The 26,597-nt window shown below is 34.2% G+C and overlaps 1 protein-coding gene across 2 annotated transcripts in view; it reads left to right on the top strand.

Moving 5' to 3' along the window:
• Positions 1 to 26,597, top strand: part of UBR1 (ubiquitin protein ligase E3 component n-recognin 1) — a 163,634-nt gene that overhangs the window by 105,860 nt on the left and 31,177 nt on the right. For both annotated transcript variants that reach the window (XM_046651989.1, XM_046651988.1), the window contains exons 21-35: positions 768 to 892; positions 3,012 to 3,064; positions 4,175 to 4,277; positions 5,147 to 5,195; positions 5,579 to 5,733; positions 7,145 to 7,244; positions 8,186 to 8,295; positions 10,547 to 10,633; positions 11,584 to 11,765; positions 15,544 to 15,749; positions 17,169 to 17,262; positions 18,040 to 18,189; positions 21,132 to 21,229; positions 23,853 to 23,946; positions 24,974 to 25,122. In XM_046651989.1, coding sequence (XP_046507945.1) covers positions 768 to 892; positions 3,012 to 3,064; positions 4,175 to 4,277; positions 5,147 to 5,195; positions 5,579 to 5,733; positions 7,145 to 7,244; positions 8,186 to 8,295; positions 10,547 to 10,633; positions 11,584 to 11,765; positions 15,544 to 15,749; positions 17,169 to 17,262; positions 18,040 to 18,189; positions 21,132 to 21,229; positions 23,853 to 23,946; positions 24,974 to 25,122 — 1,755 coding nt within the window. The remainder of the gene's footprint in view (positions 1 to 767; positions 893 to 3,011; positions 3,065 to 4,174; positions 4,278 to 5,146; positions 5,196 to 5,578; positions 5,734 to 7,144; positions 7,245 to 8,185; positions 8,296 to 10,546; positions 10,634 to 11,583; positions 11,766 to 15,543; positions 15,750 to 17,168; positions 17,263 to 18,039; positions 18,190 to 21,131; positions 21,230 to 23,852; positions 23,947 to 24,973; positions 25,123 to 26,597) is intronic.

Below are 26,597 nucleotides of genomic sequence, written 5' to 3'. Positions count from 1 at the left end.
GGCTAATTTGTAGAATTCATCAAATCTCTTACGCAAAAGGATTCCTGTCTTTGTAATAACCCTCTTGTAGAATTGTAGGACTTTGTACACATGTTGTAATATTAACAATCAATAGTGACATAAGGCCAGATATTGTAAACCTTCTTGAGGCAATGGGAATTAGATGCTGCTGACACCAGTGAAGTCCCCATAGTTAATTTAGCTATTTTCTTTCTCCATTTGGCAGTTTATTAAGATGAAAAATGGAAACATGATCATGTGGACATTTTAGCAACACTAGTCATTCCTGATACATATTATTGTTTTGTCGTTTAACCCCTAAGACATTTTTAAGTGTTTTTCAGTTTTCACTTTGTTGTTTCTTAAACAACAAGTAAGACAAAACCGTAGAAGATCTTGAAAGAAAAGCTATCATTCAGTGGTGGCCACTGCTCATTCAATTCTGCCCTTTTTTCTGGATTAGAAACACATGCTAATTTAATTGAGGGGCCTTGTTGATAATGTGTATGTGTATGTATACGTGTGTTTGTGTGTGTATAATAAGTAAGTTAAGAGGCGGCCTGTGTTCTTTAGATCTCTTCATTTTTCTTCCTCTGTCTTTCAGCAGATAGACTTTTCTTTTTCAGATTAGGAACATGTCCAAATAATTTTTCGTCTCTCCCTCATAGACATAATTTAATGCAATCTTCTGTGTATTAAGTGCTCGTGGTGAGAAGAGATTTAAAGAGAAAACAATTAATTGTTTTTCTTTTCATTGTTTCTATTAGGAGAGCGTTATGTACCTGGAGTGGGAAATGTGACCAAAGAAGAGGTCACAATGAGAGAAATTATTCACTTGCTTTGTATTGAACCCATGCCTCACAGTGCCATTGCCAAAAATTTACCAGAGAATGTAAGTCCAATTTTGTTTTTTACTCCATTCACCTCAAGATGGGATAGTTGTTTTCTTTTTCTTTAACTGGAAGCTGCTTAGTTTTAGGAAAATTTGTTTAGCAGATTTTGCAGATATAAAACTATCACCATTCATTTTTTAATGGTATAAACTTCTGGGCTTTTGAGCACTAGGAAATATTTTAGAAACATTCTGACTATTTAGAAAGTATTTTAGAACAAGAAACTCCTTGACTTTTTGTTTACTTTAAAATAAGATTTCTCCAGAGGAAAAGGAGACTCCTTGAAATTCTGAGACTATTTAGGTGGTGTGTTAGTGTGAGTCTTTTGAGAAGCAGATGTCAAGACAAAAACATTTAAGATTGTGTTAGGAGCAATGGCTATGAGAGAAAATGGTGAGAGAGCTGGGAAAGACTGGGAGAGCCATCACACTGTGATACAATCTGACTCCAGGTGAAGGAAAGAGGGAAGGAAGGTTAGATAGAAGCATCCTGGACTGCTGGGTAGTCTAATCAAGGTTTGATGCCTTCCCATGTCTCCCAGAGTGAGCCTATATTAGTATCTCTGTTCCCTCTAATTGGAGATCTGCATGGTGCCATCTCAGGGCCTCCACAGGTGCTATTTATGTTTTTGTATATACTGATATTGAAGTAGTGGTCCTAAAGATTATCAGTCTCCTATTTTTTCCCCTGAGATTTAATTATGAATTAGAACAATGATTCTTAAAAGAGAATTAGAGGGGCTGGCCCCATAGGCAAGTAGGTTAAGTTCACGCGCTCAGCTCTGGCGGCCCAGGGTTTCACTGATTCCGATCCTGGGCATGGATATGGCACTGCTCATCAGGCCATGCTGAGGCAGGCTGTGCCCCACACAGCACAACCAGAGGCACTCACAACTAGAATATACAACTATATACCGAGGGGCTTTGGAGAGAAAAAGGAAAAAAAAAAGATTGGCAACAGATGTTAGCTCAGGTGCCAATCTTTTTTTTTAAAAAAAAGAATTATACTTATCTGTACTATCAAGGCTTTCCAGAGAAGTAGAATAGAGATAAGCTTTGACTATTGGTCATTTCCCCCCCAAATTATTTGTATCTTTTTAAAATTTCATTGTTAACTGATTCTCAAAATGTAACCACTTGACATATCACCTTCATAACTTTTGCATATCCATCTACCAATTTTATAGTTGTTAATACATTTTTAAGTCAACTTATATTTTTATTTAGCATCTTTCTAAGCAATGATATCAGTGAAATAGTAGGTTTGACATCCTAGATTATTTTTTCCTAATACATACTAAAATAAGTGAATTAACTATTCAAAATTTTTAAAATGTATAACTCTGTGCCACCTAAAATAATTTCACATACCACTAATGATATTGCCTACTATACTTTGCAAAACAAAATGCTTTTAGGGCATATAAAACTTTTCACTGCTTACCCTAAGTACATTTTTTTTGAAAGAGGCTGAATTTCTTAATTTTTATAAGACTATAGGAATCTATGAGCTTACTTTAGTATCTTGACTAGGTCCTTATCCTGATTGTAAATGATTTCATTAAAAAAAATAATATTCTTTGTTCAAGGAAAAGTTCAGGCCAGTCAGAAAAAAAACAATTAAAATTGCAGAAGCCAGAATACATTTGGACATCTACCTATGTATTTTGCTGTAGATCCCATTTATCTTGTTACCTTGGCTTTAGGGATTAGTACAGCATGAATATGTGCTTAAATGATGTGGATGATGAACATACTGCGTAAAGAAAAGCTCTTTTTCTTTGAACTATTGGTATTGTGTGTTTGTGTGTATGCGTGTGTAACACATATGAGGGCAAACTTAGATAAAATTTCTTCCTAAAGAATTTTATATATAGGTCTTATCTCTGTTAAGAAATGGGTCCCTCAAAACAAAGCTAATTGGTTTTAGACCTATTTTTTTATATTGGAAATTGATCTTTTTTTGTTGTTTACAAAGTATTTCAGGAATGCTGTTGAAAATGTATTTTCATTTCAACATGAAATGTTGAAATGTATGAAAATGAAAATTTATCAGTTTACAGTAAGAGAAGAAAGTTATTACATGAAGGTAAAAATCACAAAAATATTGTTTCAACAGGAAAATAATGAAACTGGCTTAGAGAATGTCATAAACAAAGTGGCCACATTTAAGTAAGTATTTAATGTTTACCCTTATTCTGAGAGGTAGACTGATCTTTGTTCTTGTACTCAGGATACTTTGTAGAAGCTCTGAAGCTCTTGCCTGAACTCCTAGGAACAAGAATGGAGTACAGATTAGAAGGAGTGAGAATGAGGGCCACACAGTAGGCACCTAGTACATGTTTGTTGAAGAAATGAGTGTTTTGGACAGGTGAATGAGAAATATCTGTGATATTAGGTAACTTGGTGAGTAAACAGAGAAACCTTTCTGATAGTCTCTTTTCCATCAATTCTAAGCGATGACTTTATTTATCCTATAAATTTTTATTTTATATGCTAATTTTAGACTTTTCTCTAGCAGGCTTAAAATAGTATTTTAGAATCCTTTCATTCTTTGAGATAATATAAAATGAAAATAAGATTTTAAGTAGATTAATTCTTGAAATTTAAAAAATTGATATTGGTAGTGAATTTCTACTTATTATAGTATTGCATTTATAGATAAATTACTAGATTCAAGTAACTTTAAAAATAGGTTGTAGGTTTTTTTATCCTCTAATAATGCTCAGTGAAATAGTTCACTTAAGAATTCAGTTGAAACCAAAAACTAATGTGCAGAACAAATATGGTTTACTCTTTTTAGCCTTGATAGTTTTTTTCCTTACAGTGCTATACAGAGTATTCAACACTGTACCTTCATCTACAGTTGGCTAAGGCCATGATGTCTCACTACCATTTTAGATTTGACCTTAGACAAGGTAGTGTGCTTTAATTGGGCAGGCAGCCTATAGGTTTCAGAGGCTAAAGAAGCAGCCTTAGGGATTTAAGTAGGGCGTAGGATCAGATCTATATAGCATAAAATAAACTTCCTCAGATTTGTTTGAATTTCATAATTGTTAAACACAACTTAGGTGTTATCAGGACTTGGAGCTCACAATGTAGGTTTTTAGTTTTACTATTGGAATGAAACTTGTCATTTCAGTTTAAGAAAGCTGAATGAGATATGACTATGTTTTCTTCCTCTAGATTTTGACTTTTAGATTTTTTTTTAGTTTCCTGTTTTTTCTGTATTCTATACTTCAGGAACACTGCAGTTCATCTCTGTATTTTCTGTCTGTTTAGGAAACCAGGTGTATCAGGTCATGGAGTTTATGAACTGAAAGACGAATCACTGAAAGACTTCAATATGTACTTTTATCATTACTCCAAAACACAGCATAGCAAGGTAGGAAAAGTTATCCTCTTCAGTAAATAAACCTAAAAGCCGTCATGCTTTCTAACTCCACAGAAAAATTCCTGGTTTTTCTATAATTTCATGCTGGTTCTCATTAATAGAGGCCATTTTCTCACCCAAGAAATTAAAATGGAATCAATAATGTAATCTGGTATACAGGGAATATTTAAAATTTCCAGATTATACTAAAAACAGCCTTAATAGCTGTTTTAGGGGGAGAAGGATTCAATCAAGGATCGTGAACTACGTTAGGTGTCTTGTTTCTCTAGTCTCCTTTAATTTAGGATAATCTTTTTGCCTTTTTTGTCATTTATAATGTTGACAGTTCTGTAGAGTACAGGCTAGTTGTCTTTTAGAACATCCTATATTCCGCATATGTCTGATTATATTCTCATGATCAGATTCAAGTTAAACATTTTGGGACAAAAATACTACATAAGTGATATATCACATCAGTGGGCACATAATATCGATTTGTTCTAGCAAGGGTGGTGCTTGATTTTTTAAAGTGATATCTGGTTTTGTGCTTATAAAATTGGTAATTTCTAGCCCATAGTACAATCCCCTGTACATAAGAGGCGCTAGGTAAATATTGTTAACTGAAAGAATAGGAACTAAATTCTTGACGAGGACTATTACCCATTATTTTGCAGTGACCTTTCCTAGAACAGCCATTTTATTTCTGGGACAAGGTTGCTTCCCCCCCCCCCCCCCACAAGGTTGCATTTTGAATACCTCCTTCAGTATATAAAGTATTTTGGTAGGTTGGTGAATCTTCCCTGCCTGCTTCAAAGTATTCCATTGGTTTCATGCTTGCCAAGCAATATATTTAAAGATAAACTTTTTCTTTTTTTTAATAGGCTGAACATATGCAGAAGAAAAGGAGAAAACAAGAAAACAAAGATGAAGGTAAAAACTGAGATTCTGAATTGCCTCATTTTGACTATTTTCTTTGGGTTTGTATCAGCAAAGCATACAGGTTTTTTTTATACAGTTTTTTTTGTCATTTTTTTGAGAGTGGGCAACTAGTGGAAGCACAAAGAACTCTGATTCCTGTTCATATATTAAGATATGGCCCATATCAGTAGTGATAAAATTTAAGCTTATGGTAAATGGAGTTTATTCTGGATGACTGACATAGTGACTTATATTTCCCTTGACGTTGATGTTTTCAGTGCTTTAAAGTTCAGTAACAAAAATCATGTGGTGTTTTGCATGTTTAGCATATAGGACAACCCAAATAAAAATGTACTTGTTTGTCTCTTCTGCCATCCATCTCCCACCCACTGTAGCGTTACCACCACCACCGCCTCCTGAATTCTGCCCTGCTTTCAGCAAAGTGGTTAACCTTCTCAATTGTGATATCATGATGTACATTCTTAGGACCATATTTGAGCGGGCAGTAGACATAGATTCTAACTTGTGGACTGAGGGTATGCTCCAGATGGTATGTATATCTGAAATACTTTCTCAACTTCAAGTCCTAGAGTTCTTAGAGGCCTGGAGAAGATCCCTGGTCTAACTTTCTAACTTCAGTCAGAACCACAACTAGAGCACCTGTGACCTACGGGTCATTAAAAATAGCTTAGATGTGTAATGTACAGCATGGGGGCTATAGTTGATAATACTGTATTGCATATTTGAAAGTTGCTTAGAGAGTAGATCTTAAAAGTTCTCATCACAAGAAAAAAAATCCTATAACTGTATAGTGGCGGATGTTAATTAGACTAATATTGGTGATCATTTCACAATGTATACAAATATTGAATCAGTAAGTTGTATACCTGAAACTAATATAATGTTGCATGTCAGTTATATCTCAACAAAAAAAGACTAAAAAAAATAGCTTAGATATGGCACAGATTTTCTTAGTGACATATTCTCATGTTTTTGGCATACTTACTCTTGGGAATCATTTATACATTTTTTTTAAAAGTCCTTCTGCTAATTATAAATTGGCATATCATTATTACAGCATAATTTTCTATATTTTCTATTTCACTTGTATTATAAGGAGACAGAATGATAAAGATTTGAAAACAGACAGGTCTAGGTTTGAATCTTGAGTTACCTCGCTTCCTATTTAGGAGCAAAGAATAATTTCCCCATTGGTGAAAAGGATCTGTGTGTAATTATTTCATAGAGTTGTTATGAGAATTAGCTTATTGAGTGGAAGCAGCTGTTTTTTCTTGATACTGTATGGGTAAATTACTTAATAATGCTACCTTTGGTAGCTGTAACTGGATATTTATTTAGCACTTGCCTAACTAAATTCTTTTTTTCTTTGGCTGTTCTTGGGCTGGAGGCTCTAAATGCTGTCATACTGTATGTTTATCTCAATAATTGTTATAACACATGCAGTAAAAAATTTCAAACCTTAGAGATATATTTGAAATCAAAAGTTAAAATTTCTCTCCCTGCCTCCCAGTGCCCTACCTAGGAGATAAGCACTGGCAAAGGTTTGTATCTTCTGGAAATCATTCCACGTTAGCACATGTAAGCCGTGACAGCTGCATATTCCATCTGGATATCTATAATGCATTTAACCAGTCTCTTAGTAATAGACATGTAGGTTGTTTTCAGGTATTTGTATAACAGCTGTGTTATTTTACTAAACTCTAAAATTGTTGCCACTCTAAGAGGTGAAAAATAGGATGGTCTTGTTTTAACTCACATTTCTTTAGTTTTAAATGAAGTTGCACATTTTTAATATGTGTATTTATCATTTCTCTATGAACTGCTTATTCATAACCTTTGCCCATTTTTTATGTGTCCGTTTGCTTACTTTTATACCTCCATTTAAAATATATTTACCTAAAGAAGTAACGTTTTAAAGATCTCATATTTTCCTCCTTCAGGCATTTCATATTCTGGCATTGGGCTTACTAGAAGAAAAGCAGCAGCTTCAAAAAGCTCCCGAAGAAGAAGTGACATTTGACTTTTACCATAAGGCTTCAAGTATGTTTTAATATAATTTTTCAACACACTTTCAGCTAATTACCAACTTATAATTGAAAGTTTAACTCTTACAGAGTTTTAATATTTCAATCCTTAAAACAGAAAAAACCGAAATTGTCTTTTTCTACCATCTTTAGTTTTTAACTAATATTTTCAACAATACAAATATATTTTTTAATCCCCAACTACAATCCTTTCATTGTGTAATCCCATGCCCCTTTTTGGACTGGCTGCATACATTGATGATTTCTTACTTTCATTCCTTGTCTCAGTATTACCAAGTATTTGCTGCTGCATAAACCATAACGTTCACATTACCTGTCTACGGAAGATATTAACGTTCCTGAGTTTAAAATGGTTGCAGGAGTCTGAGTGAATGATGTGTTCGTTTTGTACTCTTTTCAACATGGAAAAGCAGAATAGGTTTAGATTAGATTTTTATTAAATGCTACCTGATTAAGATAGTTTTTTCAAAGCACATTCCAGGGACATTGATTTTAAGACCAACAACAGAAAAGCATCTCATTTTCTATTTACATACTGTATTTTTTAGATCCCTGAAGACATCATAAACCTATTCAGTTTATGGATATAATAGCTCCTGCTTCCATATTTTTGGGAGCTTTGGTTTTCATTAAGTACTTTTGCTAGACAGTGAGGTAAGTGGAGGAATGGCGACAGACAGATTGTTAAGGATGGCTCTCACTTAGCCCCAACGGGAAATATATAGGAGAGACTTAAAGTAATTCTTTTTCAGGTTATTTAATTTAGTACTTAGTACTTCATGTAATTGCAGTTTCTTCCATTGAAAAATTAATGAAGTTAAGGTATTAATTGCAAACTTTGGTTATCAATGTGAATAACATTAACTATAAATTATAATTTTTACATAATTTTGAAGATATATATTTATGATATGTAATTTTTGTATTTTACAAAAGGATTGGGAAGTTCAGCCATGAATGCTCAAAATATACAAATGCTTTTGGAAAAGCTCAAAGGAATTCCTCAGTTAGAAGGGCAGAAGGACATGATAACATGGATACTCCAGGTAAACCTGAAAAATGATCATATCTTGGTTTAAATATTTAAGAATCCTCTATTTGCCTCTGGTCATAATGTCATTTACTACTGATTTTCATGGTCATTCATATTTTTTCTTGTTAGTAATTCTATTTTCCTATGTTTTGGTGGAGGGTTTCTCTTAAATAAATAAAGGTGGATTCATTTGTGTTGTTATTCATTCAACATGTATTGAATGCACATGTATTACATGCCTCCTGTGTGCCGTGCTCATTTCTAGACTCTGAACAAGACAGATAAGCTTGCTATCATGGAGCATACACTTTAGTTGTGGTACAGACAATAAGAAAATATCAGGATAATTGAGTAGAAGAGTAGGGGGTAAAACTTTAGATGGGTAATTAGAAAAGCCTCTCTCGGGGGGTGACATTGGAACTGAACGACATGGAGCCAGTCTTATAAAAATCTAGAAGAGTACTCCAGAAAGAGGAATAGCAGTGCAAAAGCTCTGAGGTGGCCAGAAAGAAGGCTAGTGTGACTGGAACCCAATGTGGGAGGGAGAGGAAGGTAGGCAACAAGGTCAGAGGCAGCCAGGGGCCAGATTATAGAGGACCTTACAGGGGACTTTACAGGTCAGGTGTAAAGTGGTAGATTTTAATTTTGAGGACAGTGGGAAACCACTGAAGGATTTTAAGTGACATAATCTGGTCTGTATTTTTACAGGATCACTCTGGCTGCTCTTGGGTAAATGGATGATAGGGGATGAGAGTAGAAGCAGGGAAACTATTAGGAGACTATTGCAGTAATCTTGGTAAGAAATGAGCATGATGTGTGCTAGGATGCAGTTGACAAGAAGCTGGACTCATTCCAGTATAATTTGATGGTAAAATCTATAGAACTTGTTGATAGATTTGATGGAAGGGACGAGGAAAATCAAGGAGTCAAAGATGATTCCTGGGTTTGGAATATGAACTATTGGATGGCAGTCCCTTTGGGGAGGAGTGAATAGGGTAGAAAGAGAGACCAGGAATGTTACTTTAATAGAAAACCCCCCATATAGAAACATGAAGCTATGGTTATGGAGCTTCCTCACTCACTGTGTTTATTAAAATATTCTGATGTTATCAGCTAAATATTGTTTTGATAATTAGGATATAGGGTGGTTATTTTCCACATTCAGACAAATTGGGGCTCTTTGTCCTGATTTATACTTCAAGAAGTCAGCGCTTTTAACTACTTAATCAGAGACACTCCTTAAACAAGCTTGATATAATTGGATATGTAACTATAAGATAATAATGTTATTATTCAGACTTCTCTTGAACTAGATTTCATGAATATTTAGTATTTGTGTTAAATTCACCAATATAATCATTTTAAAATATAAAACCAAAACAGAAACAAAGGAAGTAGATAACTATTCTACCGTTATTAAGAAGGTAAATTGAACCGTCATTTAGTCCAGCATTTATATCCTACAGACGTGGTGTTACAAATTGGAGGTCTATTCTTAAAAATTCATTTTTTGTTAGAGAATCAAAGTTCACTGTCAGAATATACAAAAAGCACAAGTATTTGCTCCTAAAAACCTTAGGTATTTTACCCAAATGCTGAATATAAAGTTGTAAGTTCCTTGTAGGACATTTTCCCACGAGACTGAGGCTCCTTCACTGTATCAATAAGTTTTATGGATCTGCCATCCTATTGCTGAAACCTTGATATTTGTTAAAAAGAATGAGATAGATCTATTTAAGCTATTGTGGGAACATCTTTAAAGATAAATGATTAAGTGAAAAAGGAAAGTAGGAAACAGTGTATATAGTCAGATGGCTTTTTATGACAATATGTGTAAATATAAAGAAATATATCTTGTGATAATTTTTATTCTTGGAAAAATACTAATCTTTAATTGATTTTGGGGAAAAGACTGGCATCAGGAAGAGGGGATTTCACTTTCTGTTTTGTATCTTTGTCTTTATATATCTTTGCATTAAAAGTGTTCTCTTAAATTAATTTTTCCCCCCTGGCAAAAGTAGAGCTTATATGCTCACAGCTGCAGACTGAATCAGCTGATTTTGCTACCCGACCACCTCCTTAGCTGGATTGCTGGTTGACGAGGGGAGCTGTTTGTCACAGTCAGGAGTCACTTTATATATATTTATTTATCTACAGTTTAAGTCAAAGATGTTTGGATGCATCATGATAAAATCAGATTAGTGAATTTTTCTTTTCCTGGTCAGTGTAACCAAATCTTTTAACATTTCACCTGTTTTTCTCAGATGTTTGACACAGTGAAGCGATTAAGAGAAAAATCGTGTTTAATTGTAGCAACTACATCAGGATCAGAATCTGTTAAGAATGATGAGGTAATAACCTTATAATAATGGTGACGCTTATTTCTGGCTTTGAAATTTACTGCCATAAGGGAGCTGCTTCTTTGTTGGAAGGAACCTCTTGGTTGTAAAATATATGAGATGTGCATCTTCTTTTGTTCACTGTGTTTCTATACTGTAGGGATTAGTGGTACCTGAGACATAGTCATCCAGTATAATACATGTATTTTACAAAAGCAAAGGAAGTTGGTGTATAGCAGAGCTCTATTGGAAAATACCATGTTGTATTAATTTTTAAAATATTTTAATATCTGAAATTGGGATATTCCTCACAATCAATGGTTTCTTATAACTTAATCAGCAACATTCTTTTCTTAGTGGACATAAGATAATGATACATCTTATATTCAGTGACAAACAGTAATATTTGGGTTATGAATTTCCATAATATAACAAATCAGGCTTTGATGATTCTAATCTTAAAATTATTAGAATATTATTACTTGTGGTTAACTATCTTTCCTAAAAGAAAAACAGTGGACTTAAGTTAGAATAAACAATACAAAGGCACCAGTACATCTCAGTAATATTATTAAAGTTCTCAGTCTTAGCAGTGCATCTAGGAGTAACTGTTAGAGATCATCAGGTTTGCTTACGTTGATTAAATGTCAATGATTAACAAGTGATTTAAAAGTTTTGTTTCATTTAATTTTATTTCTTAATGTACCCACATTGAATATTAGAGGCAGTTTGTTAGATATTTCAAATACTTGGCCTTTTACGTTAAATAAGCAAAGGAGCAATTCATTGTACAATGTGATGGAGCCTGTATGCTAATTTTGAGACATTAGACTGAATCTAGGTTTAAGGGTAATCAAGTTCTATCAGATTCTTACTCTAAGAAATTTTGCCTGACGGAATGGTCATATATGTAAATTTTAACGGTGGATCTTACCTAATCTTTGTGGTTTCTTCATACCCAGATTACTCATGATAAAGAAAAAGCAGAACGAAAAAGAAAAGCTGAAGCCGCTAGGCTACATCGCCAGAAAATCATGGCTCAGATGTCTGCTTTACAGAAAAACTTCATTGAAACTCACAAACTCATGTATGACAGTACATCAGAAATGTCTGGGAAAGAGGACTCCATTATGGAGGAAGAGAGGTAAAACAAAGCAAAACCAAAAATTAGCAACTCAGGTTTTTGGGGGAAAAATTACATATTCATTTTAAATAATGTTTTTCCAAAATATATTTTATATTAAGAGAAATTAGACTATTTTTAAGCTAAGAAGGGTACAGTGAAGGCTCTGAGGTAACTTAGTGAATGTATTTTATGTTGATAAACAGTTCAGGTTTCAAGTGTGCAGTAAGGTTTGTCAGGAACCTTTATGCACAAAAAAGATATGAAGATGGAAACAGCAGAAATAGAGCTCAACTCCTGTTATCTTGTATGTATGGCTTTTTCAGATACACATTTACATATCAGTTCATCCATTTTAGTCCACATCATTTTTTATGATTTCTGATAAAAATGATTGCAGTTATTACAGATTGGAAAAAATCCTTCACCTGAAAAAGGTAGTTTATATTAATTAGTTTTTCTTTTTTTCTTAAAGAGAAAGAAGACAGTCCCTGTAGTTATAGTCATGGATAGCACATTTGAATGGGAATCAGTAAACCTGGGTTTCTCAGTCATGACCATGATGTGCTCTTGGGGAAATCAGTTAACCTTCTGAGAGCCACACTTTGTGGGCTATTCTATAGCTACAATGAGAAAAGGAAGGAGGCAAAATAAAGGTACTTTGAGAAGCATTCCAATTTAAAATATTGAAAATACCTCCTATGCTTATTTTTAAAAACAAGCTTTCACTGCTGTTTAAAACAATGTGTGTTGTGGATACTTTTAGGAAATTGTGCTTTTGCAATAACAGTAGAAACATCATACTCTACATAATATGTCTGTAATTCTGAAGCTAAGTATGCTAACAAGGACCACAAAGAATAAAGACTATTTATTTTAAAGATTAAAAAAAGATATGAAGGTAAACTATCCTTGGCTGACTCTAGTAATAAAACTAGAAATTAATACAAAACTTTAAACAATAAGCAGAAGTCCCAACCGTCTAGATGTTACATATTAACAACATACTATTTAGAAAGTAATGAAAAAGAGACTACTAATCCAAACAAAAGGATGTAAGCAAAAATCTTCTCAGAGTTAATTAATGGGCTTAATGCTTTCATTATTTATTTTTACTGCCTGATTGATTGCATATATAAAATTACAAATAAGTTCTCATTGAAAACAATTCAGATAATGCAGTCAGTTCCCTTTGACCATCCTGTACATTCCTGATCTTTCTCCACAGATAACCATTGTTGTAAATAGGTAGTATTCTAGACCTTTTTCTATGCATTTATAAATGTGTATACATAAAGAAATAACGAGGCTTGTTTTGTGTTTTTTTGTGGTTTATTTTTATTTTACCATACCTTTTGTTCTGCAGCTTGCATTTTCACTCAATGACATAAATCTTTTCATGTCAGTATGTATGGATCTATAGTGTAGATTCTACATCATTCTTTATGACTTGTATAGTATTCCATAGTGTGGATATACAATATTTATCAGATTTTGGACATTTGAGTTGATTTTCCCTTATTTTCCAATTTTCCCTTATTACAAACTATGTCAGAACACTTTTTTGTGTACTTCTTTGTGAGTTGTACAAGTACTTCTCAAAGATGAAATCTAATAAGTGAAAGGGCTGGGTCATAATTATTTAAAATTTTAGAAGATCCTGCCATATTGTCCTCCAAAGGAGTTTTACCAATTTCTGCTCCAAACAGTGTATGAGAGTGCCTCCTTCCTTCATTCTCACCAATACTTAATATTATCAGTACCTGAGAAGGTTTGATATAATGAAAATTACAAATTTGTGCCAGTCTGAATTTCCCTGATGACTAGTTAGTATCAGATTGAGCATCTTTTCATATGGTTGTTCACTAGCCTGTTATGTTTTGTCTTCTGGGAATTGCCTGTTACTATCCTTTGCCCATCTCTTTTGGATGCTTTGCTTTTGTCTCACTGATTTACAGGAGTTCCTTAAAATGATGGATACTAAACATGATTGTATGTTTCCCATATTTTGTCTCTATTTCTTTAACATTAATTATGAAGTTCAGCCATAGAGAAGTTTTCATTGTTGATAAAAACAGATTTATCAGTCTTTAAGAGTTTTAACTTTTTGTATCTTGTTTAAGAAGGCTTTTCTTGTCCCAAAGTCACAAATACATTCTCTTACATTTTTTAAAACAAAATTTTAATTACAATTGTATTAACACATTTTCCTTTTAAGAATAATATGTTATAGATAAAGCTAAAGTTTTATTTGAGCACTGGCCCAAATCGTTGATCCCTTTCTGCCCCTCCTCAGAGATGCTCCGGTTATAAGTTTTATGTATATCTTGTTAGAATTTTTACTATGCTATTACATACAAATATATTGAACCATAGAAATTATATAGTGTCATTCAGCCCTTTGTTTTATTTGCATAAAGGGCATTATGTACGTATCATTCTTCGGCTTCCCATTTTCACTCACTAGTGTGTCTTGGAAATCTTTATATGTTCTTGCATATAAAACAAGCACAATGTTTCTCAGTCTTGGCATTTGGACAGCAGTTCTTTTTGCTGTCCCATGAATTGCAGGACATTTAGCATTTCTAGCCCCATATGCCCTAAATTCTAGTAGTGCCCCCTAGTCTTGATGATAACCAAAAAGTAAACCCTACCACAGATTGCTGGATGCCTCCTGGGAGGTGGTACCACACTGAACTGAGACCCACCTTTTAAAATCTGCATAGTATTCTGTATTATGTAACTTCATTTACATTGGTGATAAACATTTATTTCCCATTTGTTGAATAATGTGCAACATTACAGGAAGCTACTTGCATAGACAGAGAGGCAGGAAGTAGTTCAGAGTGTGACCTGTGAAGCAGATCACCTGGGTTAAATCCTGGCTCTGCTACTTCCTAATGATGAGTCATTAGATAAGTCTCTTACTGTCTCTAGGCCTCAGTTTCTTCATCTGAAAAATGGAGGTAAACTGTTACTACTGAGTACCTACCTCATAGGATTGTTGGAAGGATTAAATTAGTTAACATAATGTAAAGTATTTGAAACAGTGCCTCACATCACAATTAGTGCTTTCTAAATATCTGCTATTATTATTATTGCACACATGGAGTAGATCTTAAGAATTGCTAAATCATTAAGCTGCAAGTTTTTTGTTTTAATAGCTTCCAAGATAGAATAGAAACTTAAATGCCTAACAAGAGGGAATGGATCAAACTATTATGGCACATATAGTAAGAGTACTGTACAGCCACTTAAAAATAATGTTTCGAAAGAAATTTTAATGACTTGAGAGAACATCTAAGATATAAGTGAATAAAGTAGGATGCAAATCTGTATGTGTAATGTGATTTTAATTATGTAAAAAAAAGTTGTAAATATAAAGCAGACTGGAAGGAAATAAACAGGTAGTTAGCTCTAGGTTGTGAGAGTATATAATGCTTTTTATTTTCTTTATACTTCCCTAGATTTTCCGAAATTTCTTAATAAGTGTGTATTTCTTTTATGATCAGAAAAAAACAGATAACCCACTTCTTGGTACAGTAAATTAAGTATAATTATAATATACATTCTACTTTGTCATCTGTTTTTATGGTACTTAGCAACACAAAATGTATTTTCTAATAAGCAAATTAACTGATAAAAGCCAGAAAAATCGGGGGGAAAGATTTTAAGCTAATATTGCTAAATATCATTTTTGTTCTTAAAGTTCTTGCCCTACAGTTACTTAAAATCTACCAAACTACAAAGACAAGTGACCAAAACATGTGTCCTCATTTCTGGTCGTTTCTCTTGGTAGCACCCCAGCAGTCAGTGACTACTCTAGAATTGCTTTGGGTCCTAAACGGGGTCCGTCTGTTACTGAAAAGGAGGTGCTGACATGCATCCTCTGCCAAGAAGAACAAGAGGTGAAAATAGAAAATTTTGCCATGGTATTATCGGCCTGTGTCCAGAAATCCACCGCCTTAACCCAGCACAGGGGAAAACCCATAGAACTCTCAGGGGGTATGTATTGTTTAATAAATATTCTTTTGAACATTTCTTTTTATACTTACGTAATTAGAAAAAATACTATCTGAAAGAAGTTTAGGTGTGAGATTGTATTCAACCTTATTTGGTCAGATCACTACTTACCCGTACATAAGATGGACTCGAGGTTTTTACATACCATGTTGGCTCTTTTGTTTTTTTTAATTTTAATTTTTGTTAGCATTTGGCTGCATTATTCATTCTCTCTGTCTGTTTGCCTGTCTGTCTGCCTATCTATCTCCATTTCTCTTTGCTGAACCATTTGAAAGTAAGATGTAGGCATGACATTTCATCCCTGAACATTTCTACATGCATTTTCTGAAACTAAGGACAATCTGTTATATATCTACCATACCGTTATAACATTTAAGAAAATTAATAATAATTCAGGAATACCACTTAATATAAAATCCATATTTGAATTTTCCCAACTGCCTTCAAAATGTCTTTTTTTAACTAGACTTTTTTTTTTTTCATTTAGGATACTGACATGTTTCATGCATTACTTTTGTTATGTCTCTTGAGTCTATTTTAATCTAGAATAATCACTTGCCTTTTTTACATGATGCAACTTTTTTGAAGAATGCAGGCCACTTGTCTTAGACAATGTCTTACATTGTAGATTTGTCTGATTGTTGCCTCATGATTAGGTTCATGTTAAACATTTTCTTGGCAGGAATATTAATTAGGCAATGTATTCTATTCCTTAGATCACATCAGGAGTTAGCTGCTTTCTTTTTAAAATACCCTTGTAATAATAATAATAATAAAAATGTCTAACGTTTATTGAATACTTACCATGTGCCAGGCACTGATTAAGTGCTTTATGTGTGTTTACTCACTTAACCCTCACAACAGCCCCATGAGTTAGGTACCAATATTGACTCTTTTACAGATGAAGGAAGTGAGGCACAGAGGAGTTAAATAACTTGCCAAAGGCCACGAGTTATGAGTGATGGAACCAGATTTTGAACCCGATAGTCTGTGCTTTTATCTAGTAGAGTATAGTTACCCTAAATACTCCTTAAAATTGCCCAAATTCCTCTTAAAATTATAAAAATTAGTTGTGCTTTAGTCATAGAAAATCACTTCAACAACCAAGGTAATGCAACTTAAATCTAATGTTCAAAATAAAAATGTATATCAAGGGTAAAAGTTGTCATTAATCCATACTAATTTTAGAATCATACCTGGACGTCTAGCTTTGTTTTCCTCTTTTTATTTAGTATTAAGAATATATATTCCTCTATCATGATATTGTGACACTCTTCTTGGACATTCCGAAGAAAGTTTATGATTAGAATTTTAGACCTGATAACTTCTCCCCACCCCCTCCTTTTTGTGACACTAGGAGAGATGAATATATAACCCTTTATTTTTATCTTCCTGTACCAGAAACCATAGACCCACTTTTCATGGATCCAGACTTGGCATATGGAACATACACAGGAAGCTGTGGTCATGTAATGCATGCAGTGTGCTGGCAGAAGTAAGTTGATCTTCTGACATGTTCTTGAAAGAAACTAGGAATATTGAAGTTCACTAAAGGCTGCAAAAAGGCATGTCTTCCCATGTCTTCTTTTCTTCCTTCTTATTTGAATAATTGATGCAGTTTTAGTTAGTAATTTTGTTTGCTTGATACTCATTATATTATCACCCTTAGACATTGGTGTGTGAAGTTATCAACTTAACGTTTTCACTGTTCCTTTGTCCTTGCTCTCCACAAACTAATTAATTGCTTTTGATCAGTATTTGTGTAAAAGAAGCAGTAATCTTTATAAAAATCTCATTTCCCTCAAAACATAGAGTGAAAAGTATCTTTGAGATAGAATAGGAAAAGAAATTCTAGTTGTACCTCTGGAAGAGATAAAAATTCAGAAATATAATTCCTGGGAAATCTTTTGTATAAGGTTTACCCTTTGGGCATTGGATTAAAATACATAATTTTCCTATAATAGCCTAACTTACTACTTCAGTTGGCCATTGGAAACTGAGGGAAGTAGCGTCTACTTTGTATCTCCATGCTGTTGAGGCAGGAGACAAGTTATGATTATGATTATTTTAAATTTGTTTCTGCCCTGATGCATCTTCTAGTTTGCCCCCAAAAGAATGGACATCCTATTTCTTCTATAATTGTAGCTCGTGTGTTTTTGCATGTAGATTCTAAAGATGTTTATTGAGGCAAAAATTCCAGATTTTTTTCTCTTGTGTTAGAGCAAAGATACTTGTATAGTTCTGAATGGACCTATGTCTTGGAATTTTGCAGGTATTTTGAAGCTGTACAGCTGACCTCTCAGCAGCGCATTCATGTTGACCTTTTCGACTTGGAGAGTGGAGAATATCTTTGCCCTCTTTGCAAGTCTCTGTGCAATACCGTGATCCCCATTATTCCTTTACAACCACAAAGGATAAACAGGTATATTTTAATTTATATTTTGGTTAATTTTTTAAAAAACTGTCTTTAATCCTTTCATTTGGGCCTTTTTTGGTTAGATTACTAGTTTCTTTTTTGCTATTTAAAGTAACTAATACTCTTTCATTTCATAACTTGTATGGTCTCTAAAAGAACTGGAATATTCATTAACTCAAATCTACGTGTTGTACATATTTCTTCCAGCAGCTGTTAAAGCAACAGAACCTTGATCTCTATCTTTGCATTCACACGAGGAGAAAAAATGTAAAGAAGATTCATTACTTCGTATAGTCCTTTACCACCATTAGAATTGCTATTTGGAATTTGGTTTCTGTAAAGATCTTTGTATTATTTTTAATTCTATTTTTCTGAAAATCCAAATGCTATAGTTGTAGAGATGTGGACAAAATGTTAACTATAAAAGTGAATAAGAACACTAGATTTATCATATGTCTTTGGATAGGTTTTGAATGTTTAGACTAAGTTTTTAAACATTTATGTTCTGACCATCTGTAAATGAAATTTAACAGCAAATTCACTCATTTTGTATAACTAGAACACTCAAGTATGTGTTCTGTATTTTCACTGTCCTAACTGATGATAACAGTACTATTTATTATTGTTAATATTATTTCAGTTTAAAACTCAGTCAATTTTTAATGATAGACCTAAGTTTGAACAGAGAAAATGGTTTTGTTGATAAAAACACTTTTAATATGTTTCCACAGCAAAAGAGTTCAAAGGTTTGGTAAATAGGGTCAATAAGTAGTTACTCTGTCTCTGCTATTCCATGTCATTAGAAAGTCTAATTGGGAAATTGTCTTCTGCTCAGCATAATGGGATATAGAATGTTATCTTTTAGGAAGAAGGTGGTGTCAGAAAGATTTATCCTTTATTTTTTGAGTAATTGATATGGTCTAGGCACTCTACCAGGCACTTGGTACATTTATTGTTTTTAATACTTAAAATAGTCTAGTGAAGTAGGTACTGTTATTCCCATTTAAAGATAAGGAGTTGGAGACTATGAGTAGTTTTTTGTTGTCCCAAGGTAGACCCAGGATTAGAACCCAGACCTGACTCCAAAGCCTTACCTAATTATATACATGAAGACAAAGACAAAAGAAATCATAATAAAATAAGTGATTTTCCAACTTCTTGTTAGCTTATACAAACCTTTTTTACACAATGGTTCCCCAAATAGGAGTTACTAAACATGTAAATTATTCACTAAAGGAATATTTAGCGCCTATAAGAATAGAATGCTTCAGGGCAATCCCTTCTAAACTTAGACTGATCCTTACAACTGGGTCTCTTCGAACCCTGTGACACTTTTCATCTGTAGTAACAATTTTGTTACTTAGCATCCAAAATACATAATTTATGTAACATTTTTATTAAGCACTTGAACTTACCTGTTTAGTTGAATATATTTGCCTCTTTTGTTTTTAGAAAATCAACATGAGTATAATCTAAGATATTAAAGTTGAGAGCACATAAAAACTTTATCAAAACTAATAATGAGCTAGTATTTTTTTTTAAAACTGGTCCTAACCAATCATAGTACAGTTTCATTTCTGAGAATTGAAAAAATTCTTAGGTTAAATTTGTGCTCAGATATTGTGAATTTTGACACAGTTCATTATATATTTTAGCTTTACTCAAGACTTTCCTTTCAATAAGCAAATTCCTGTCTTATAGTCCTTTTTTTTCCCTAACCAAAGCCCCAGTGCATGGTTGTACCTCCTAGTTGAGTGTCCTTCTAGTTCTTCTATGTGAGCCACCGCTACAGCGTGGCAGCTGACAGACAGGTGGTGTGGTTCTGCAACCAGGAAATGAACCCGGGCTGCTGAAACAGTGAGAGCACCTAACTTTAATCACTAGACCATCAGGGCTGGCTCTATAGTCCTTTTTAATAACACTGTTTCTGGTCTCCCCTTGGTTGTTCATAACAGTTTAGATCAAGTCACTACCCTATGGGATTTACACCAGAGAGAGGAAAGACCAGCAATAAACACATAAATACAAAGTGTTGAGCAGTGAGAAATGCTAAGAAAAAACTAAAGCATCAGAATGTAGGGCTAGAGACAGACCAGTGCATGAGGCTATTTATAGACAGAGTTGTCAGGGAACTCCTCTCTGAGATCGTGACATTTGAATAGAGATGTGAATGAAGTGAAGAACAGCGCTGCTACTCTCTGGGAGAAGAGAATTCCAAGCACAGGAGATATCAAGAGCAAAGGCCTTGAGGTAGGAACATATCAGCATGTTCAAGGCACAGCTAGAAGGCAGCATGCTTGGAATGGAACAAGCAAAAAGCCAGATCATAAAAGGACTTAGGAGCTAATTTTAGAAGTTAGAATGTGTAATGAGAAACCATTGGAGTGTTTTGAATAGGGGAGTGATACAATCTGATTTCCATTTCTAAAAGATCCCTCTTGCTGTTCTATGGTGAACACACAGATGATAATGAAACACCATTGTGGAGCAGGAGGAACAGTTAGTCTCTTGAAGTAGTCCAGGTGAGGGATAACGTGACTTGGATTTGGGAGCAATGGTAGAGGTAGAAAGAGGTGGTCAACCTGGGATATGTTTTGAAGGTAAAACTTGCAAAACTAGCTGGTGGATTAGAATGTGGGGTGTGAGGGAATCAAAAATCAGTGATGACACCTAGTTTTTGACTTGAGCAACTGGAATGATGATTCCATTTACTGACGTTTATTACTTCTTATGGGCATATGGGTAGTATCTTATTCCTTGTACTTTTTAAATTCCCTTCCCTCCCAAAACTATATATTTAGATGCGTGTTTCTATGATGTACGAAGTTAATCTGGAGGAGTTTGACTTTCTCATACAGCCATTTATCTAGGAAAAGACTCTACAAGTTCAGCTTTTCAGTTTGAGTTTGTGCCATTGGCTTTAATTATTTTTAAATATCATTTTTCAGTGAGGATGCAGAAGCTGTTGTTCAACATATGACCCTGGCACGATGGATACACACTATTCTGGCCAGAATATCAGGTTATAATATGAAACATGCTAAAGGTTTGCTTAAAATTACTTTCTATTTAGCTGTGGGAGATTTAAGTGTCAGACTCTTTAATTTTATTTTATTTTTTTGAAAAAAGTACTTATTGCCTTAAAATATAGTTTGCAAGTACAGATTTGTTGAATATCAAGAAATAGAGATTTTTGAAGCCAAGGCTAAGTTTGACTTAAACACTTTACTTGATTTAATAATTTTTCATACTGGGAGGCAATATAGACTGATTAATCTGGAGGCACACTATGTGGATTTAAATCTTAGATCCATCACTTACTGTCTGTGTGATCTTGGACAAGTTACTTAACCTCTCTGTGCCTCAACTTTCTTATTTGCAAAGTGGGAATAATAATAGTACCTGTCTATTGATTGAAGGATTGAGTTATCCTATGTAAAGTAGAACAGTGCATCGTACATAGTAAATACCGTGTAAGTGTTAGCCATTACTATTACTAATATTGTTAATATGTTGTTTTAATATTAATAACAAAAACATTTTTAAACTGTTTCCTCATTTATACTTTCTTTACAATTGAGAGATAAGACTACCTAAAGACTCTGAAAAGTAAACACTGGCAGACAGTTAGGAAGTCAAAATTTGAAGAATGATTGGTACAGGCAGTGAGTTTCCTTGGGTTTTTTCCCCTTCTGTATTCCCTGGCTTTCCTCTCAGGATAGCCTGAGTCACAAAACTGTGCAACAGACATGAGCAGCAAAAAAAATCTAGGAGATATGCCCTCTTTCTGGCCAGAGGACCTGGAAAAGAAGCTGCTTAGAGCTGGAGAGTGTAAGGAGAATTCCTGTTGTGGCTTTTTTCCCTCTTCTGGCCCTTTCCTGAGGCCAAGCCCCCATCATTCAGCTGCACTGACATAGTTGCTATGTAGACACCTAAAATCACAAGAGAAAACCAGTCTCTCTGGCCAGAGAAACTGGGAAGACAGGGACCTCTGTGTTCCAAAGAATACAGGGTTAATCCTCATTATTATTTTTCTGTCTTTGCCTCACAGCTTCACCCCAAAGGTAGCCCCTGTCTCATGAATCTGCATGGCAGCACAGAGGACTAAAACTGAGAAATTTGTCATTTTGATCAGAGGAACTAGGAAAAAGAGCCCCTTGGAGCTAGAGAGTATGGGGGAAATCCCAGAGAGGAACGAGCTGTAGAAGGGGACTCTCCTATTTCTGAGACCAACACAAGTCTTGAGCTCACTCGCAAGCTGCATATGTGCAGAACAGGCCCAAAAAGCATAGCAACAGTTTTGAGAACAAAGCTTCGTGAAACCCCACTCAAGTTCCAGAATAACCCCTGAGTAGTACATGTGCTGACAGACCCAAACAGCAGAGCAGAGGCTCTGAAACTAACATTGGAACCGGCACCTACAAACAGAAAGAAATTGTTGAACCTGATTGAGTTGATTATCTACTAAAACAAAAAAGAAAGTACTTTTTCCCGGAGACTTTTAACAGGAGCCAGAACCTCACAATGTAATATTTGAAATATCCAAGATACAGTCCCAAATTACTCAACATACAAAGAACCAGGAGAATCTGACCAACTCTCAAGGAAAAAAAAAATCAAATGCCAATCCTGTGATGTTTTAATGTTGAACTTTTCAGACAGAGAGTTTAAAGCAGCTATATAATCATGAGACATAAGGTAAAGGTGAACACTCTTGAAATGAGTGGAAAGATAGGAGTTCTCAGCAGAAAAAATAGAAAGTATAAGAAAAAAACCAAATGGAGGTAATAGAATTAAAAAAATACATATGAAATAGAAATTAACTGGATGAGCTCAGTAGTAGAATGGAGATGGGAAGGTAAGAGTCGTAAATTTGAAATTAGATCAGTGGAAATTATCCAATCTGAAGAATAGACAGAAAAGCGATGGAGGAGAAAAAGAACATAGCCTTAGGGACACTATGGAACAGGTTTTTTTTAACCCAAAAATTGTGTCATTGAAGTTTCAAAAGGAAAAGGGATTGTACAGTAAAAATACTGAAAGAAATAATGGCTAGAAAGTTTGCAAATTTGGTGAAAGACATACATTGACAGATTTAAGAAATTCAGTGAACCTCAAACAGATAACCTTAGAGAAAGCCGCACCGATATATCTAAAGATAGATCGATCATACCCAAACTGCTGTAGAGCAAAGATGAAGAAAAAAAATCTCAAAAGCAACCAGAAAAACACAACTCGTTCCACGTAGGGGAACAACAGTTCTGATTTGATGAGGAAATGGAGCCACAAAGAGCTGTAGTATTTACCCAAGGTCTTACTAACAGTCAGTGGCAGAGCTGAGATTCAAAGCTAGGCATCTTGGCTCCAGTTCCTTTGTCCATACCACTCATGTAGGTGGTACCTTACTCATGGAATATTACGCACTCATTAAAAATGGAAATATAGAGGGAGAGTTACTGATGTGGAAAGCCATTTGTGATCTCTTGGTGAAAAAACAAGATACAGAACAGTAAATGTTACCTGGGTATCTGGGTAGAGAAATTTTGAATGTTTATTGCTTATTAGCATTTTCTAAGTCTTCTAAAATGATCATATATAATTTTTAAAAAGCTAAAAAAGTGTGTGTCAGACTCTTCATGATTTTTTTCTTTTTCCTTTTAATTTATAAGGAGAAAGCCCAACAGTTCCAGTCTTGTTTGATCAAGGAATGGGTGATTCCACTTTAGAGTTCCATTCTATCCTGAGTTTGGGAGTTCAGTCTTTGTAAGTATCTAAGTAATTGAGAGAAGTTTGTAATGGTTGTGAAAATAAGAGTGAAGAACAATCCTTCCTTCCTTTCTGCTTTATTTGTAAAATTGTTTCTTTATCCCATTTTTATCTTGTTCCTTTCTCCCTGGAATTTTATTTCTACTAATATAATTAAGTGGTTTGAGATAACAGAGTAAATATGTACTAGGGTGAACCATGCCTATAATTAACCATTTTTGACCAACAAAAAGGCCATTTTTATATAGTCCAACCTGCAAGAAGAGCAGAATTGAGGAGACTTCAGTTAGAGTCATATCTGACTTGCTCTGTGACTTCTGAAAAGTCTCAAGTCACCCCCCACCAATTCATTATTCTTGTTTGTAAAATTGAGGTAGTGGCTTCCTAACTTACCTCATAAAGTTATTGGAAAGAATATTTATGTGAAGATACTTTGAAAATATAATGTAACCAAATTAGATATTTAATGAATATTATCTGAGGTGAATTTTTCTAATTCTGATCCTTGTTTATATTATGTATCCCATTGCTACTGAAAATACTTGTTTCTTTTACAAAGGAAAGTTCAGGAGACCAGATTATCACTCCCTGTACATGGTATTATCTCACACACATACACCCCTATCAACACAAAAGTACTTCTTGGTCCCTTTTCCAGACACTAAAACTTGTTAGGTCAGATCTGTTTCCTCTGAATTTGATTCCTTTTCTGTCCAGTCTGTCTCTTAATTTGGACCTTTATCCTTTCTGCTCTGATCATTTACTGCATCTTTTACAGAAAGCGAAGTTATATGGGCCATTCTTATTTTGTAAGAGATGTTTTTCTAACTGTAAGAGATACAGTTCTGATTTTCTCAGTTTTTCTTAATGAATAAATCTTCAGAGGTTCTAATCTCTAATTTGACAAAGAAGTTTACTTTGTCAAAAGGAGTTAAATTATTTGTTGCTTCAATACCTAACTGGACTTCTCAGTAGGTAGCCTCTTTTACTAAATCATTAATAGAGATTTTTGTTTTATTTTTAGGATAAAATATTCTAATAGCATCAAGGAAATGGTCATTCTCTTTGCCACAACAATTTATAGAATTGGATTAAAAGTGCCTCCTGATGAAACAGATCCTCGAGTCCCCATGATGACTTGGAGCACCTGTGCTTTCACTCTCCAGGCAATTGGTAAATCCCAGAAGAGAACTGATTTGGAGGTTTCCTTAAAACAGAATTTACATTGATTGACCAAAATTATCTCTTTTTTTCCCTGATGGCCCTGAACAGTTTGACTTGTTTGAGGACTATTAGTATTTCAGTAGATTATTGTGTCTTTTTTTGGATGTCATTTAGTCTGAGAATTCTTTTTATTTCATTTATTTATTTATTTTTAATTATTTTATTGAGGTCATATTGGCTTATAACATTGTGTAAATTTCAGGTGTACATTATTATATTTCAGTGTCTGTATAGACTGCATCGTGTTCACCACCAGTAGTCTAGTTTTTATCCATCACCCTACGTATGTGCCCTTTATCCCTTTTGCCCTTCCCCCACCCTCTTCTCTGATAACCACTAGTCTGTTTTCCTTATTTGTGTGTTTATCTTCCACATAAGTAGAATGAGTGAAATCATGTGGTATTTGTCTTTCTGTGTCTGACTTATTTCAGTTAGCATAATACCCTCAAGGTCCATCCTTGTTGTTGCAAATGGCATGATTTTGTCTTTTTATGGGTGAGTAGTATTCTCTTATTTATATATACCACATCTTCTTTTTCTGTTCATCTGTTGATGGGCATTTGGGTTGCTTCCACTTCTTGGCTATTGTGAATAATGCTGCAGTGAAATAGGGATGCATAAATCTTTTTTGAATTGTTGATTTCGTGTTGTTTGGATAAATATCCAGTAGTGAGATAAGATCATATGGTATTTCTATTTTTAATTTTTTGAGAAATCTTCATACTGTTTTCCATAGTGGTTGGACCAGTTTGCAATCCCACCAGCAGTGTATGAAGGTTCTCTTTTTAGTCTGAGAATTTTTTGTATTGATCTCTTTTTAACTACCATAATGGCCATATGCAACACAGGCTAAAAATATTTGAAAGGGACAGCAAGAAGCAAGCTATATTCAAAAGGTGGCATATTTACAACACTAGAAGATCAAGAAAAAGAGGCAAAGGAAGGAGAATCAACCCATAAATATCCAGTAATTTTTGTTTCCACTTTGAAAGAAAAAGAAAGGGAAACAAAAATAACCTTAAAAAAGCACCAAAAAAGGGAGAAGACTGAGGTGGTAGGAAAGACAGATTAGCAGGCAAAAACTAACCAAGTCTGAAAGGAAGCCTACTATCAAATTCTCTGCCGTATTGAAAGCTTCTCATAGAAGAATGTAGCAATCAAATCAACATGTACACCTTAAATTTGCACAATGTTATATGTCAGTTATAACTCAGGAAAGCTGGGGGCAGGAGAAAGAAAAATGTAGCAGTGAAGAATCACTTAGATTCTTAAATTAGCATATTTGCTCATTACAGTCACAAGATAGGGTACCATATGAAAAAGAGTAAGAACTGTAATTCTTTTATGTCATCGTTATCCAAGCAAGTTTCAGGTTCCCTTTCCAGTATATATTTTTGATAATTTTTTTAATGAGGTCTACCATA

Source organism: Equus quagga, chromosome 2, assembly GCF_021613505.1.
Source record: "Equus quagga isolate Etosha38 chromosome 2, UCLA_HA_Equagga_1.0, whole genome shotgun sequence".
Lineage (NCBI taxonomy): Eukaryota > Metazoa > Chordata > Mammalia > Perissodactyla > Equidae > Equus > Equus quagga.
This window is presented reverse-complemented; position numbering and strand designations above follow the sequence as displayed.